Source organism: Paroedura picta, chromosome 1, assembly GCF_049243985.1.
Source record: "Paroedura picta isolate Pp20150507F chromosome 1, Ppicta_v3.0, whole genome shotgun sequence".
NCBI lineage: Eukaryota > Metazoa > Chordata > Lepidosauria > Squamata > Gekkonidae > Paroedura > Paroedura picta.
In genome coordinates this window covers 78,460,697-78,474,132 of record NC_135369.1, presented here as the reverse complement: position 1 = coordinate 78,474,132, position 13,436 = coordinate 78,460,697, and the positions used below count along the sequence as shown (strand labels likewise).

Sequence of the window (13,436 nt, the reverse complement as noted above, 5' to 3'; positions counted from 1 at the left end):
ATTTGAGTTTGAACCAAGTTGAGCTTTTAAAATGAAGAACAGTTGGTTCTTATATGCCGCTTTTCTCTATCCGAAGAAGTCTCAAAGCGGCTTATAATTGCCTTCCATTTCCTCTCTCCACAACAGACACTCTGTGAGGTGGGTGACTCAGAGAGCCCTGATATCACTGCTGTCAGAGCAGTTTTCTCAGTGCTGTGGTGAGCCCAAGGTCACCCAGCATATAGGGGAGCACAGATTCAAACCAGGCTCGCCAGATTAGAAGTCTGCACTCCTAACCACTACACTAAACTGGATTAATTATCTGTCAATCACAGTATCAGATGTACATTCATTCTGAGTTGATTGTTGGCTACTGAATTATCTAAGAGGTCATCTGGGATGGAATAATGTGATGGAATATTATTTAGAAACCTAAAGCAAGTTGGATCTTATCTAATTCTTGTATGTGGCTATAAAAGGTTTTATACATCAACAGAATCCAAACTATTAATGTGGGTAAGGATTGGACTTTTTTTTTTCCTTTACTCTTTTTAGACAAAACATATCCTAGGTGAGGCACAGATTGTCCTAAATATGAGGAATTACACAGAAGGGGATAGATTAACTGCTATAGAAAGTAGCAGGAAAGTACAATAGTACTATTAGTGCCTAATCCGAGGCATAATTAATCAGTATTAATCTCAATTCAGTGGAATCTTGTCCATGTTTCAACTGAAGTAAACCACCCATACTGTGATTATTTAAAAACTATAGTTCTTTAAATCAGCAAGTTTGGTACCCCAAAGATCAAGTCTTTAAAAATAAACCTTTGAATCCGTTGGGGGAAAAGAGGCCTTAAAAATGTATCTTCTTTGTAGCTGTACTCTTAGATTGATAAAGAATTCATTGACACAGAATCCATTGCACTTTTATGTTTAATTTAAAAAGTTAACATGAATATATACACAAAAGAAATAATTAGGAAGAGGTTTCGAGACAATGCTCTTTCAATTGACACAGTAGTTCAAACCATGCTCAGAGAACACTATCACCATGATGCATTCAGTGGTGTTGGACCCTATAGAACTGGAAACAGTGTGACTTTATAGAAGGGACTTTCACTGCTTTCTTCAATCCCTGTCCCTCCTGAACAACTACTCCTTAGTGTTGAAGGAGCCTCACCTATGAGAGCTGTGGAACGGGACAGCAGCCAGAAATGGCAGGGGAGGAGGAGAGATCAAGAGTCATTCTTCCAACCCTCACATGCTTCATACACTCACACTTGCTGCGCTGCCTCCCACACTCTATGAACTCAAAGCTTTGGAATGGTTTTTCAATGGTATACAGAACAGAAGTGTTCACTGCTATTTTGACAGCATCTTATTTAAACAGGGGTTGCACACACAGGAAGCCCATAGAGCAGGGGTAGTCAACCTGTGGTCCTCCATATGTTCATAGACTACAATTCCCATGAGCCCTTGCCAGCATTTGCTGGCAGGGGCTCATGGGAATTGTAGTCTATGAACATATGGAGGACCACAGGTTTGACTACCCCTGCCATAGAGTACCTTACCATTCTTAGATTTACTATCTGAGAAAAGATGTAGGGCTTGCTGCGTTTGACCTATTCTCCAACTGCAGATCACATGTAACACGAAGGCTAAAAACAAGAGTCCTCCTCTTCCCCCTCCCTTGTGATAACCTAGGATTTTTTTCATATCATAGAAAATGTCCAACTTCAAAAAAACAGTATTAAGCATAAAGTCCTTGCTTGCATCGGAAGGGTCTGTTTTTCAAGAGGTCACACATCTGCACTGAAGTTATCTTTGCCAGTAAAGAAATTTCATTTTTTTTCCTGCATCTTAAAAGTCACAAAGATTCTTTCCAAATGATCTGGGCTTCATTTCAAAAAAATATGGCACTACTATCTTCTAAGGAATCATCATAAAGCCAGCTTTGCTCAAATTCATTAGATTGTTCCATAGCTTCAAAAAGGGATTTGTACTCTTCTGGGTATAAACTGCCTGTTGTGATGTCTTCTGGTATCTCTAACTGTCTCAGCAGCGTCTTCCCACTCCCAGAACTCCATAAACTGAAAGACATTGGGGTGTGGGGAGAGAATCCGTTACACTTGAATAGTTAAGAATGCTACTACTCAAAGAGCATCCAGCAGCAGTTAAAACAACCACTATATATTTTCTTGTTGCAAGCAATAAAAACAGGTATCAGAAAAGTCTGGAAGACCATCACCACCATCAGAATAAAGTGTGTAGGCCAGATGACACAGAGTGCCTCTTTCCTTATGTGATGATAAGCAAACATCCAACATGCCCACTCAACCTCCACCTAAATCAAGGAAGCACACAAAATATCTAAAGATTCCAAATGAAACCGGGGAAACTGAATGCATGATTTGTATATTCATATATCCTAGGTCAGAGGTTCAGAAGTGGGGCAGATGAACAGGGAAGGAAAGCACACTCTGTATCATGCTAAGGAAGCTAGGTTGCTTTCTATTGTCCATCTACCTGGCTAGCCCCAGATAAATGTCACATGAAACCAAAAAGGTTAAAATAAGAATGTAATCATGCTTTGTCTCTTTTTAAGACATGTCTTCAATCCTGGCTACATAACAAACCTTGCTGTTAATTCTACAATACAGTCTCACTCGTCTGAAAACTGTGGTATTTTAATTCTTCCACTGATTTCAATTTAATGTTCTACAGCAAGTTTACAGGATGCTTTAGAAAGCACATTTATGCTTCTGAAGCAGCGACCTCCCATGTTTCTTACCTGAAAATGGACTTTTAAAACTAGGTTTTGATAAGGCATGATTATTACTGATCTTTATTTTTTTTAATCCCACTGGGTAGACCCTTATGTCTGGAATGAAAGAACTGCACAATTAGTCCCATATAACTAGATTTGGTGGTAGGTGTGCTTCATATGAAACAAATGGAAAATCAATTTTTATATGGTATACTATCCAAAGAAAACAAGATGAGAACTGGATGCCCATGCCTTTGGATGTGCCTACGGAATTTCCTGAATCCTAGCCACTAAATACACATATTCAGCCACACAGCTGATTGATGTACCCAACTGTAGCTTTACTGCCAGTACTATACTTTGAAGCAGGGGTAGTCAACCTGTGGTATAATATTCTGCGTTTGCTGTCATGGGCTCATGGGAATTGTAGTCCATGAACATCTGGAGGACCACAGGTTGACTACCCCTGCTTTAAAGTGTATGCATTTAGTTTCAAAATACATGTTTACATTTACACAATGTTCTACTAAATCATCTTCTACCATTTTGTCAACTGATGAATCTGACTCTTACTTACTTTAATTTGTCTACTAATTTTGTTCGGCATTTTGAAAGACACTGTTTCACCATCATAATAAATATATGTGAATTAGTGGCTGTCAAGCTGTCTGTAAATAAATTCTTCCGTGGTGTCATTCTTACTAAGCATAGGTGGTCATTCTGCAGCAGCTGTGTATAAAATAAAAATTGTCTTTTATTAAAATTGCATTTTGTATATATTTCAGCCAATATTCCTGGTCCAGAAGTTGAACCTGCAGAACTGAGGGGAAAAATAATTACCTTCCAAGTTTGTTTATTTTTTATTTATTCATTCAATTTATATAACACCCCTCACTGTAACGTCTCATTGAAAAGTTCATTAGTCTACATGACAACACAATATACAGAATGAATTCACTGACAACACATATTATTCTCGATTCTTTTGGACTATGAAGATTATTGTATATCTCATATATAATGTGTGTAACTACACGAAGTTCTGCAACATGGAGTTATTATATACAAAGAGCATTCTGTGGACCGTCCATAGATGAGACTCAGTTATTCTAATTAAGTCAGTGTTTTAAGTTTACACTTTGTCCACTGCCTCTTACTAGCTGGTTAAACCGAGTGAGATGTGATAGATAGTCTGTAGTCTTCAAAGAGGCCACTTTAACACTGCTTGATGAGCACAAAATGACACATCTGTGTATTTCTAGCAGTCCCAGTGAATTGTGTTAACAATCTAAACTTTATCCTACCATTTCACTTAAGCTGGTGGAAGGCTCCTTATGTTCGGTTTGTGCCTTAGTTTTTACGAGTGTTCTTCGTTAAGATGCAGATAACTATTCTAGATAATGACTCCAAAATTGATTTCTGTAACTCTCTTTACGTGGAAATGCCCTTGTCTCTGATCCGGAAATTCCAGTGGAGCAAAATGCAGCTGCTGGGGTCCTCACAAGAACACCTTGGAGGGCCCATATCCAGCCTGTGCTGAGGCAGCTGCATTGGTTGCTAGTTATGGCCCAGAACAGGTTCAATGTCTTAGTTTTGACCTTTAAGGCCCTTCACGGTCTGGGACCCATGTATCTGAGGGACTGCTTGTCACTCTACGCCAGGGGTCCTCAAACTTTTAAAACAGGGGGCCAGTTCACTGTCCCTCGGACTGTTGGAGGGCCGGACTATAGTTTTTTTAAAAAACCTGAACAATTCCTATGTATACTGCACATATCTTATTTTGAAGTAAAAACAAAAAACAAAACGGGAACAAATACAATATTTAAAATGAAGAACAAGTAAAGTTAAATCAACAAACTTGCCTGTTTTTCAATGGGAACTATGGGCCTGCTTTTGGCTATTGAGATGGTCAATATCCAGTTCCATATTTGTCACTGCTAGTCGTAACAAGTGATGCAAGTGTGCATCAGTTAGTCTAGATCTGGTTGGAGATTTCAGATGTTTCATACTGGAAAAAGTCCATTCATAGACATAAGTGCTGCCAAAGGTGGTTCCCATTTTGAGTGCATGGTTCCTGAGATTTAATGTGAGTTCAGCCATACAAGAACACAACTGAATAGCAATCAGAATATAAATGCAGTTTGGTGTAGTGGTTAGGAGTGCGGACTTCTAATCCGGCATGCCAGGTTCGATTCTGCGCTCCCCCACATGCAACCAGCTGGGTGACCTTGGGCTTGCCACAGCACTGATAAAACTGTTCTGACTGAGCAGTGATATCAAGGCTCTCTCTGGCTCACTCACCTCACAGGGGGTCTGTTGTGGGGAGAGGAAAGGGAAGGTGACTGTAAGCCACTCTGAGCCTCCTTTGGGTAGAGAAAAGCGGCATATAAGAACCAGCTCTTCTTCTCCTTCAGTAATCTCAGGGCTCTCTCAGCCTCCCCTCCCTCACAGGGTGTCTGTTGTAGGGAAGGGGATTGTAAGCCACTTCAGACTCCTTCAGGTAGAGAAAAGCGGCATATAAAAGCCAAATCTTCTTCTTCTTCTACTGTCAATTAAATTGGGTTTCCTACTCCTTCCCTGTCTGCAGAGCTGGATTAAGTTCCCATGCAACAACACTGAGCACTGACAATTTGCATTATCATTGTGAGGCCACCCACCTAGAAACCACCCCAACCAACTAACCAACTTCAAAAAAAGGCTCTCCTAATGTTAAAAAAAATCCTAATTGTTTTAACGTGATGGGGGGGGAGACCGGGTCTCTCTTCAGAGGAAGGCGGCAAAAAGAGCTTGGCAAAAAAGATCCGACAGGAAGGGGGGGGGTAAAGATTAAAATCCTTGCAAGAGCAGAGTTTTTCTAGGGCAGCCTTGCAAACCTCATTTTCCCGTTGGCGCTCTAAGCTCAAGCCAATTTACCAACTTAAGAAAAAAGGCTCTCCTAACGTAAAAAAAATCCTAGCTTGTTTTTAACCTCGATCAGGCAGCCGCTGGCTTTGCACAGGCACACTCGTTATCCCTCCAATCACGCCAGAGACTGAGAGGAAGAATGAAGAGACGGAGAAAGGTGGGAAGTCAGAGAGTGCAGCTCAAATTTCACACATGCGCACTGCAGGGAGTCGGCTGCTAAGTGACAGGCAGCTGGAGGGAAAAACACTCGGCGAGCCGGATAAAAACTGTCCGCTGGCCGGATTTGGCCCGCGGGCCGTAGTTTGAGGACCACTGCTCTACGCCCACCACAGGGTCTTGCACTCTGTGGGTTCCAACTTGATTATTTTTGGCCCCAGAGAGGTACGCCTGGCCTTGACCAGAGCCAGGACCTTTTTGGTCCTGGCCTCTACCTGGTAAAATGAGCTCCCAGAGGAGCTGTGGGCCCTGGGAGAGCTTTAGGCTTCCACACAGCCTGCAAAACGGAGCTCTTCTGCCAGGTCTATGGTTGAGTAGAAGATCAGTTGGGGCTCCCCCTGGAAGATATGTTCCCACGCCAGTCTTTTGGCTTGGTTAGGTGTCACACCCCTCTCCAGCCAGCCTGGCTATTAGTGGGGGCTGTTACATAACATGTTATTTATTCTGCCACTTGCTTTTTATATCTTTCTCATTTTATGGGGTTTTAATGGGGGTTTTAACTGGGGATTGTACTGTTTGTCTGGGAGTGGTGGGTAATAAATCCAATAATAAATCTAATAAATAATACTACTACTAATAATAATAATAATACTGCATTTACACCAGAGAATCCAAGAGGAATAAGCTTACCACACTCTTTGGTATGGAGAGTCCACCATTTCTTGAATTAGTTAAAAATGAAGACCAAGGTTCCTGGAAGAAAGCAAACCAAACCAGAACATATCAATTAAAAAAAGACATTGAGACCATCAACATGACTGAGGCCAGGATCATGAGACATGAGGAGACAACTGAAATTCAGTCTATTTATTCTGTCAGCACTCTCTACCTATATGGCTCTATTTTCTGCACAAGTAGGATGTCCACTATTTACCGCATATGTTCTTTTCCTGGAACTCAAGATAATGTAAATATGGAATTCAAGTGGCCTCCCAACTAGTCACTGACGAATTCAAACCTTCTGCAAGGTTGCTGCATCATACCTTGAGTTCAAACACTGTAAACCAATGCAAACTATGTAGTCTATGTAAACAGTTTAAATTAATTTAGTACAGAGATGCTGAATACATAAATTACAGTTGATATTTTGAAATACAAAAATCCTCAACCACTCAGCCCCATGTTCACTTGGATATAAGGCTGAAATTTTAAGCATGATAGCTTTGAACTGTTTCCTATTGAATTCAGAAGGACTGACATTGGAATCAACAAGCTGCCAGGCTGCAAGTGGACAATATCTAAAGGTTGTCACTTAGAGGAGAGCAAGGAAAGCAGCAGAGGACAGGACCTGCAGTGATACGTGTAGATATTGGCTAGATATCGGGGGGGGGGGGGATTCAGAATAGTTCAGTAGTGGGATTGACTATCTAAGAAGGTGGTGTGCTCCCCCTCAGTGTCAGTCGTCAAGCAGTGGCTGGAAAGAAAACCTGGATGCTTTAGGCTGATCTTGAATTGAGCAGGGGGTTGGGACTAAATGGCCCTTCCAACTCTATTTATTATTTGATTTATATATCTCCACTATCAGCCCAGCCGGCTCATGGCCGTTTACAATAAAAGTATAAAAAACATTTTAAAGCCCCAATGTATACAAAAACCAATAAAACATATACGATCTAAAATTTCAACTGACAGCAATTTGATGGCGGCAATCCCTTCCTTACTCCACTCCAACCATAATGCCTCAACTCTTCCGTTTCCTGTTCCCGTTTCCTAATGGTGTTTGTCTAGGGGGGGCCTAGGAAAAAGGGGGTGAGGAACTTGATCTAATTTCCCTGGTCTCAGCCTGGCCTCAACTGTATGCCTGGCAGAAGAGCTCTGTCTTACAGGCCCTGCAGAATCCAGAGAGTTCCATCAGGGCCCTCAGCTCTTCTGGGAGCTCATTCCACCAAGTAGAGGCCAGGACCAAAAAGGCCCTGATCTGGGTTAAAGCCAGATGCATTTCCCAGGATAACCAGCAGATTCATACCCATAGAAGGGAGGGCCCCACAAGGGGGATAAGGAGATAAACGGTCCTGCAGATAGGTAGGACCCAGGCCCCGTATAGTCTTAATTCTGCACACTCCTACCCAAAAGTATTAAACTATAATAATCAAATTTGCAACACAATCCAAAATAGTAACTAAAATGGCATATTTCCAAAATATATTCTGAATTCCAATACGATATACAATTCAGGAAATTTGGAAATTCCGATATTTTTCAGGTCCAATATATATGGACTAAAAAAAAACATTTTTTTTAGCACATCCCTAGTGGTAGGAGACAACTTCAGGAAAAAGGCTTGGTCTCTATGCTTTCCTTGGTTGACTGCCAAGGTAATGGAGTTGACTCTCCATGACACAGGATGCTGGAACTAGGTGGACCACCAAATTGATCAGCAGGACTCGTCCTTTGGCAACCTTCCTCATTCAGTAGCACTTTGTATTTCCATACCATAGGAATGGGAGGGGTTTGATTAACTGACTTCTTGTGCTCACTCATGTAAGCATGCCCCAAGAGATATATTATCTGATTTAATTTGTTATATTTCTAGCCTGCCATTCCCTGGAAGCAATTTCTTTTGGCCAGTAAGGTGGTTTTTTTGGGCACCAATGTGTATGACAGCAAATTACCAAGTCATTTAATATAGGACCATACATTTGTAATATAAATCAGATTTAATAAATATTTACCATATGCAGAAGCTGAACATCACAGGCTACTTGCCAAAGTACACTTAGGGGTTGATAAATTCTTGTATCTCCAGGTTTTGTAACAAGAGTCTGACAAAAACAATTACAGTTTACGCAAAAGTAACACATTGTCTGAACAAACATAGTTACCTACATTAACAGATTTTATAATGAAACAAAAGCTTGATTAAAGCAGAAAGTTGCAAACTCACAGCACAAATATAGTTTAGACTGCCTTATATACCAACTATACCAAAACTAATTACATGTTACCACAGAAATACAATTGGCATGAACTTACTCTTTCCAATTCAATTCTGGTATTTCTCTACTACTGTTCATTTTCTTACAGAAACAACTGCTGTTGCAAAGCGACAACTTTTTAAAATGTACACTTTATTAATCTGCTTAATAAAAGTAAACCCTGCAAACGAAAGAGATGCTGTATTCCACAACATCTGGAAAGAATCTTTCTTTCTGTGTGAGATAGACTAGTATAAAGCAAACAATAAAACATATTGATTAGAATAATATTTAATGAAACTGGCTGCTGAAGAAACTATGTACAAATCAAACAATTTAAAGTGCGATTATACACTTTCCCACTTCACATGTATTATACTCTTTCCCACTTCCCCACATCCAAGCCCATCTAGAATAAGGCTCCCAGGCAGACTCAACAGCTTCTCTTATAAATTTGACTCTGATAAGCAAAATATAGGTCGCAGGAATCTTGAAACTGCTGCTTGTAGTCTGAATATTATGTCAAAAGGGTATCTATTGGTAATAATAGGTACAAAAATTTCTCAACAGAAATAAATGCAGATCTGGATTCAAAATTAAAGCTAATCCCCTCAAATCAGTACCATCCCAACATACCATATATTAAAAATAACTTTTACTAATAAGTTAACAACTATAGTTCTTTAAACAAGACTATTTAGGAGCTTTAGTATGTAAGTTACCTTGTACTCTTTTTCACTGATAAATAGATTCAATTCTATTCTTCCATATTTATATATAGAATTATGTTCATATAAAGCATAAACCAATTTCCACAGAAGGTTCCTTTCCCTTTTCTGCGGGACAATTCCAACCACTCTTAGAGGGATATCTGTTTTGAAAATGCACAAAAAGATAAAAAATTACTATATATCCCATATTATCTCAGAAATCCTAATACTGTAAATGACTTTGCTATTGCATTTGTTTTTAAAGCAAGAGATAATGATTTCTAAGACAGCTTCCATTCCAATAATAATGACTTCAGAACACACCTCAACTTTCTTGCCACTGAGATTCTCAACCAAGAATCTGCTCTGTATACTGCAACCAGTAGAATTATATTGGCAAGCAACATAGATCAGGTCTTTTCCCGCACTTGTGGAAACAAGTTTAATCCCATTAGAGAGAAATTCTAAGTAGGTCTACTCAGAGACCTATTCAGGTCTCTTCAGTGGAGCTTATACTTCCTATAAAATATTTGTCATATTAAACAAGTAGCATTTTAATTATTTAATTAATTTCTTATATTTCAGAAGTCTTCTGCCAAAGGGTTTTTCGTGAACTAAAAGGATGCTTTAACTGGTATCATTTCAATAATTGCTATTTCACTGTTTTACTGTTCTAATGAAGAGGTTCTCAAGCTTTTAAAAACAGAATCTTACTAGAGTTTTTGGGACCCACTTGTGAAATAACTTTTTAAATTTATTTTTATATTAATATTCCACTGTTCCCAGCACAGCTGGCTCACAGATTTTTAAAACCCCCTCCCACTCTCCCCTTCTACCCCCCTTTCCTCTTCCAGAACTGGCCCCTAGCTTACTCACCCCCTGCCACCTCACCACCCACTCAGGAAAGATAATATGGCATTTCAGAGCAGGGACTAGATCTTCCTTCTCTTCCTACCCCTCAACCAGGTGGCAGTCCATCTTATTTTTGTATTTATAAATGTAACATTATTGATTTACCCATGTACTTTATTATTTTTGTCCCCAATGTGGCCTATAATTACCCCTTTAATTTTTATTATCGCAGCAATCCTGTGAAGTAGGTTAAGCTGATAGTATGTGACTAGCCCTATACCACCCACCAAGCTTCAATGGCACAGTAACAATTTGAGGCTTGGTCTTCCGGATTTTAGTCTGACAATGTCACCACTACACCACTTCACATATTAAGCAAAAAGAAAATCAAATTTACTCTACAGTTTTCTTTCAGCTCTCCTCTCTCCCAGACTCATAGTCAATGTGACAGTCATGACAGGCTTTGGGCCCAGAGTTTGAGAACCACAGTTCTAATGCATGAACATACATCTAATCTAAACCTGTTTTGAGTCATACAAAAGCGGAATGATCTGATACAAATAAAACAATTAAAATAAAATTGCTCTCAACTGTTCACCCAAAATGTATAAACATAAGAAGTACATGCTATTGTAACCAACTCATGATGACCCCATACACAGGGACATCCAGGCAAGAGATGAGCAGAGGTGGTTTGCCATTTGCATAAACATACAAATTATGATTTACCTGCTGTCCAAGGAACAGGCAGGATGCCCAAATTCTCAAGAAGTTGCTCAGAATACATAACAGGAGGCCTCATCGATCCCAAATGAATAGGATCCAGTCTGAAGAAATCACAATGCATCACTTCCAGTTGTCCATCTAATTTCTTCTTTAAAGACTAAAAGTGATCAATTAGAAGGTTATAGAAATATCTGAACTATATTACACTGACCATTATACTACATTACACCAACCAATCCTATATTGCTTATTTTGACCAAAAGCATCTCCCCAGAGAAATCTTTCCAGCCTTTCTATGAAGATATTTTAAGCAGAGATACTAGAACCTTATTTATCTACAAATGATCATAAATTCCACTGCTCATTTAAATAATTAAAAAGTACCTCTAGATCAGGAAGAAAGCCATTATTGCTCTCCAGTGCTATCACCTGGGCACCAGCATTGAGTAATGTCCGAGTCAAGATTCCAGGGCCTAAAAAAGAAAAGCATTTAATACTTTACTTCGAAGTTAGCTTACTAATAGTAGAGTGTCGTACAATTCTACTTCAATCAGTTTTTAAATGAAATTAAGCTGTGTGTAACTTACTATACATAACTACATTACAGAAGACCACTAACAGCATTATACCATAAGTATAAAAAAATCAAAAAAGCCCAACCCACTTTCTAAAAACACTGGGGAATTGCCACAGCACCCATGAGCACCACACTGAGAACACCGCACATAAACAGCCTCCAAATAATGATTTAACTTTCTTCACCCCATAAAATTCCCTTTACCCAAATCTGTGTACATTGGACAACACTGTCCAAAGCTCAGCAACTCTGACGAAGTGTGCATGCACACAAAGACATCTTTGGTCTTAAAGGTGCCAGTGGACTCCACCTTTATCTTAACCACTAACTACCATTAACACAACAGAGTCCCATAGCACCTTTAAGACCAAGATTTATTCAAGGTGTGAGCTTTTGAGTGCATGCATTCTTCCTCAGACTCAACTACCATCATAACAGTGGAAATATAAAACAAAAGTTAATTCTGTTAAATTAGTCAACTGTGTCACAACATCCAGATTCAGCCATATGATAATTCTTTGCTAAAACATCCATTAACCTTTTAGTATCACTCAACATCCCCTTACTGCCTCGCCTTCCTGGGTCTTTAACTGCCCTTTGTGTGTCGTTTTACAAGCTTATATTCAATGTTCTTTTTAAATCGTTCACTGCCTCGAGGGCCCCCCGCTTGGGAAGAAACGCAGCATAACCTACGTTAAGTAAACAATAAAGCACAGCCACCGCAAATGTCTGTCCCCACACACACATCCAATCACCAGCAGCAGCAAGGGGCAGCAGCCCAGCGCTTAAAGCCGAGGGAAGAAGCGACTCCCTCCCTCACCTGGCTCGCATTCCAGCAGGACTGCCGGGCGCCTGCCGGTGGGCTCCAGCCCTGAGCTGCTCCCCAGCCGAGAGGCGACAGTACGCGCCAGCCTGGGGCAAGCAATGAACCGCCGCACTGGGGGGGGTGCCCGAGAGTTCTGCAGGATGACCCGGGCTGCTTCGCGAGCCTCCGGCACTCGCAGAGGAAAGCCAGCTTCGGCCGGGCAACGACGCCTCTCGCTTTGGCCCGCCAGGCCTCGCACCGCTCGCCGTAGGACCGTCGGAAGAGCTGCGCACAGCCCAGGCGCCGCCACTCCCGCCGTCGTGCTCAGCATCCTTCCAACGGCGCACGCCAATCCTCGCGACCTACACGTGCGTGTAGGAGGGGTGACCTTGATGGGAGCACGCACCCGGAGTATTTTACCGAGAGGACCTTGGCATGAACTTCCGCTTCCGTTGAGCTTGGGCTGGGTGGTTGTTCTAGCCCTTTCCTGGATGTCTATGGTAGCAAGCCTCTTCGGTCGGTCCTCTCTAGGCGCTTGTACTCCTTGGTGCTCACCTATTGCTATTGCTGCTGCTCCTCCTCTCCGGAGTCCGCAGCCAGGTCACAGGTAGCTCTGCCTATATAGCCTCTCCTCGTTCCTCGCGTTGTCAGCGTTGGAGGTTTGCAGGGATCTTCGCGAGTCGGTCGTGGGATGAGGTAGGGGAAAAGAGGCTACCAAGCCAGGCTCCTGAGAGCTACCTGCGCGGTCCTCTCTCTCTTCGGAGTCGCCTTAATTGCTTATGGAGCCTTCGCGGGGTTAGGCAGGAAGATGACTGCTGCGCAGGAATGATCGGTTGGGGGATCTGGATGGGAAATGAAGGGATCACCTGTGTGGAGAACGGACTAATTGAATGAGTGAAAGCAGGAAAGCAAGAAAGGTTTCCCTCTCCATCATAGGTTTGTATAGGTTGGGATGGAAAGTAGGATTTGACCTAGGAAAGGTG

General features: G+C 41.2%; 2 protein-coding genes across 6 annotated transcripts in view; one reads left to right on the top strand and one right to left on the bottom strand.

Moving 5' to 3' along the window:
* Positions 1-896: 896 nt before the first annotated feature.
* On the bottom strand, positions 897-12,784 carry TFB2M (transcription factor B2, mitochondrial). Its single transcript, XM_077344315.1, has 8 exons — positions 12,469-12,784; positions 11,456-11,544; positions 11,075-11,228; positions 9,506-9,654; positions 8,541-8,630; positions 6,499-6,561; positions 3,326-3,477; positions 897-2,071 (listed from the first exon to the last, which is right to left on the bottom strand). Exons 1-8 carry the CDS (start codon positions 12,782-12,784, stop codon positions 1,885-1,887), a joined length of 1,200 nt encoding a protein of 399 aa, XP_077200430.1. The 3' UTR covers positions 897-1,884.
* A 156-nt stretch (positions 12,785-12,940) lies between these two features.
* Positions 12,941-13,436, top strand: part of CNST (consortin, connexin sorting protein) — a 70,708-nt gene continuing 70,212 nt past the window's right edge. For 2 of the 5 annotated variants that reach the window (XM_077344313.1, XM_077344314.1), the window contains exon 1: positions 12,978-13,149. The gene's annotated coding sequence lies outside the window, so the exon portion shown is untranslated. Of the gene's footprint in view, positions 13,150-13,175; positions 13,390-13,436 lie in introns of those variants that run through there. The other 3 variants (XM_077344303.1, XM_077344300.1, XM_077344308.1) reach the window with 3 other exon arrangements.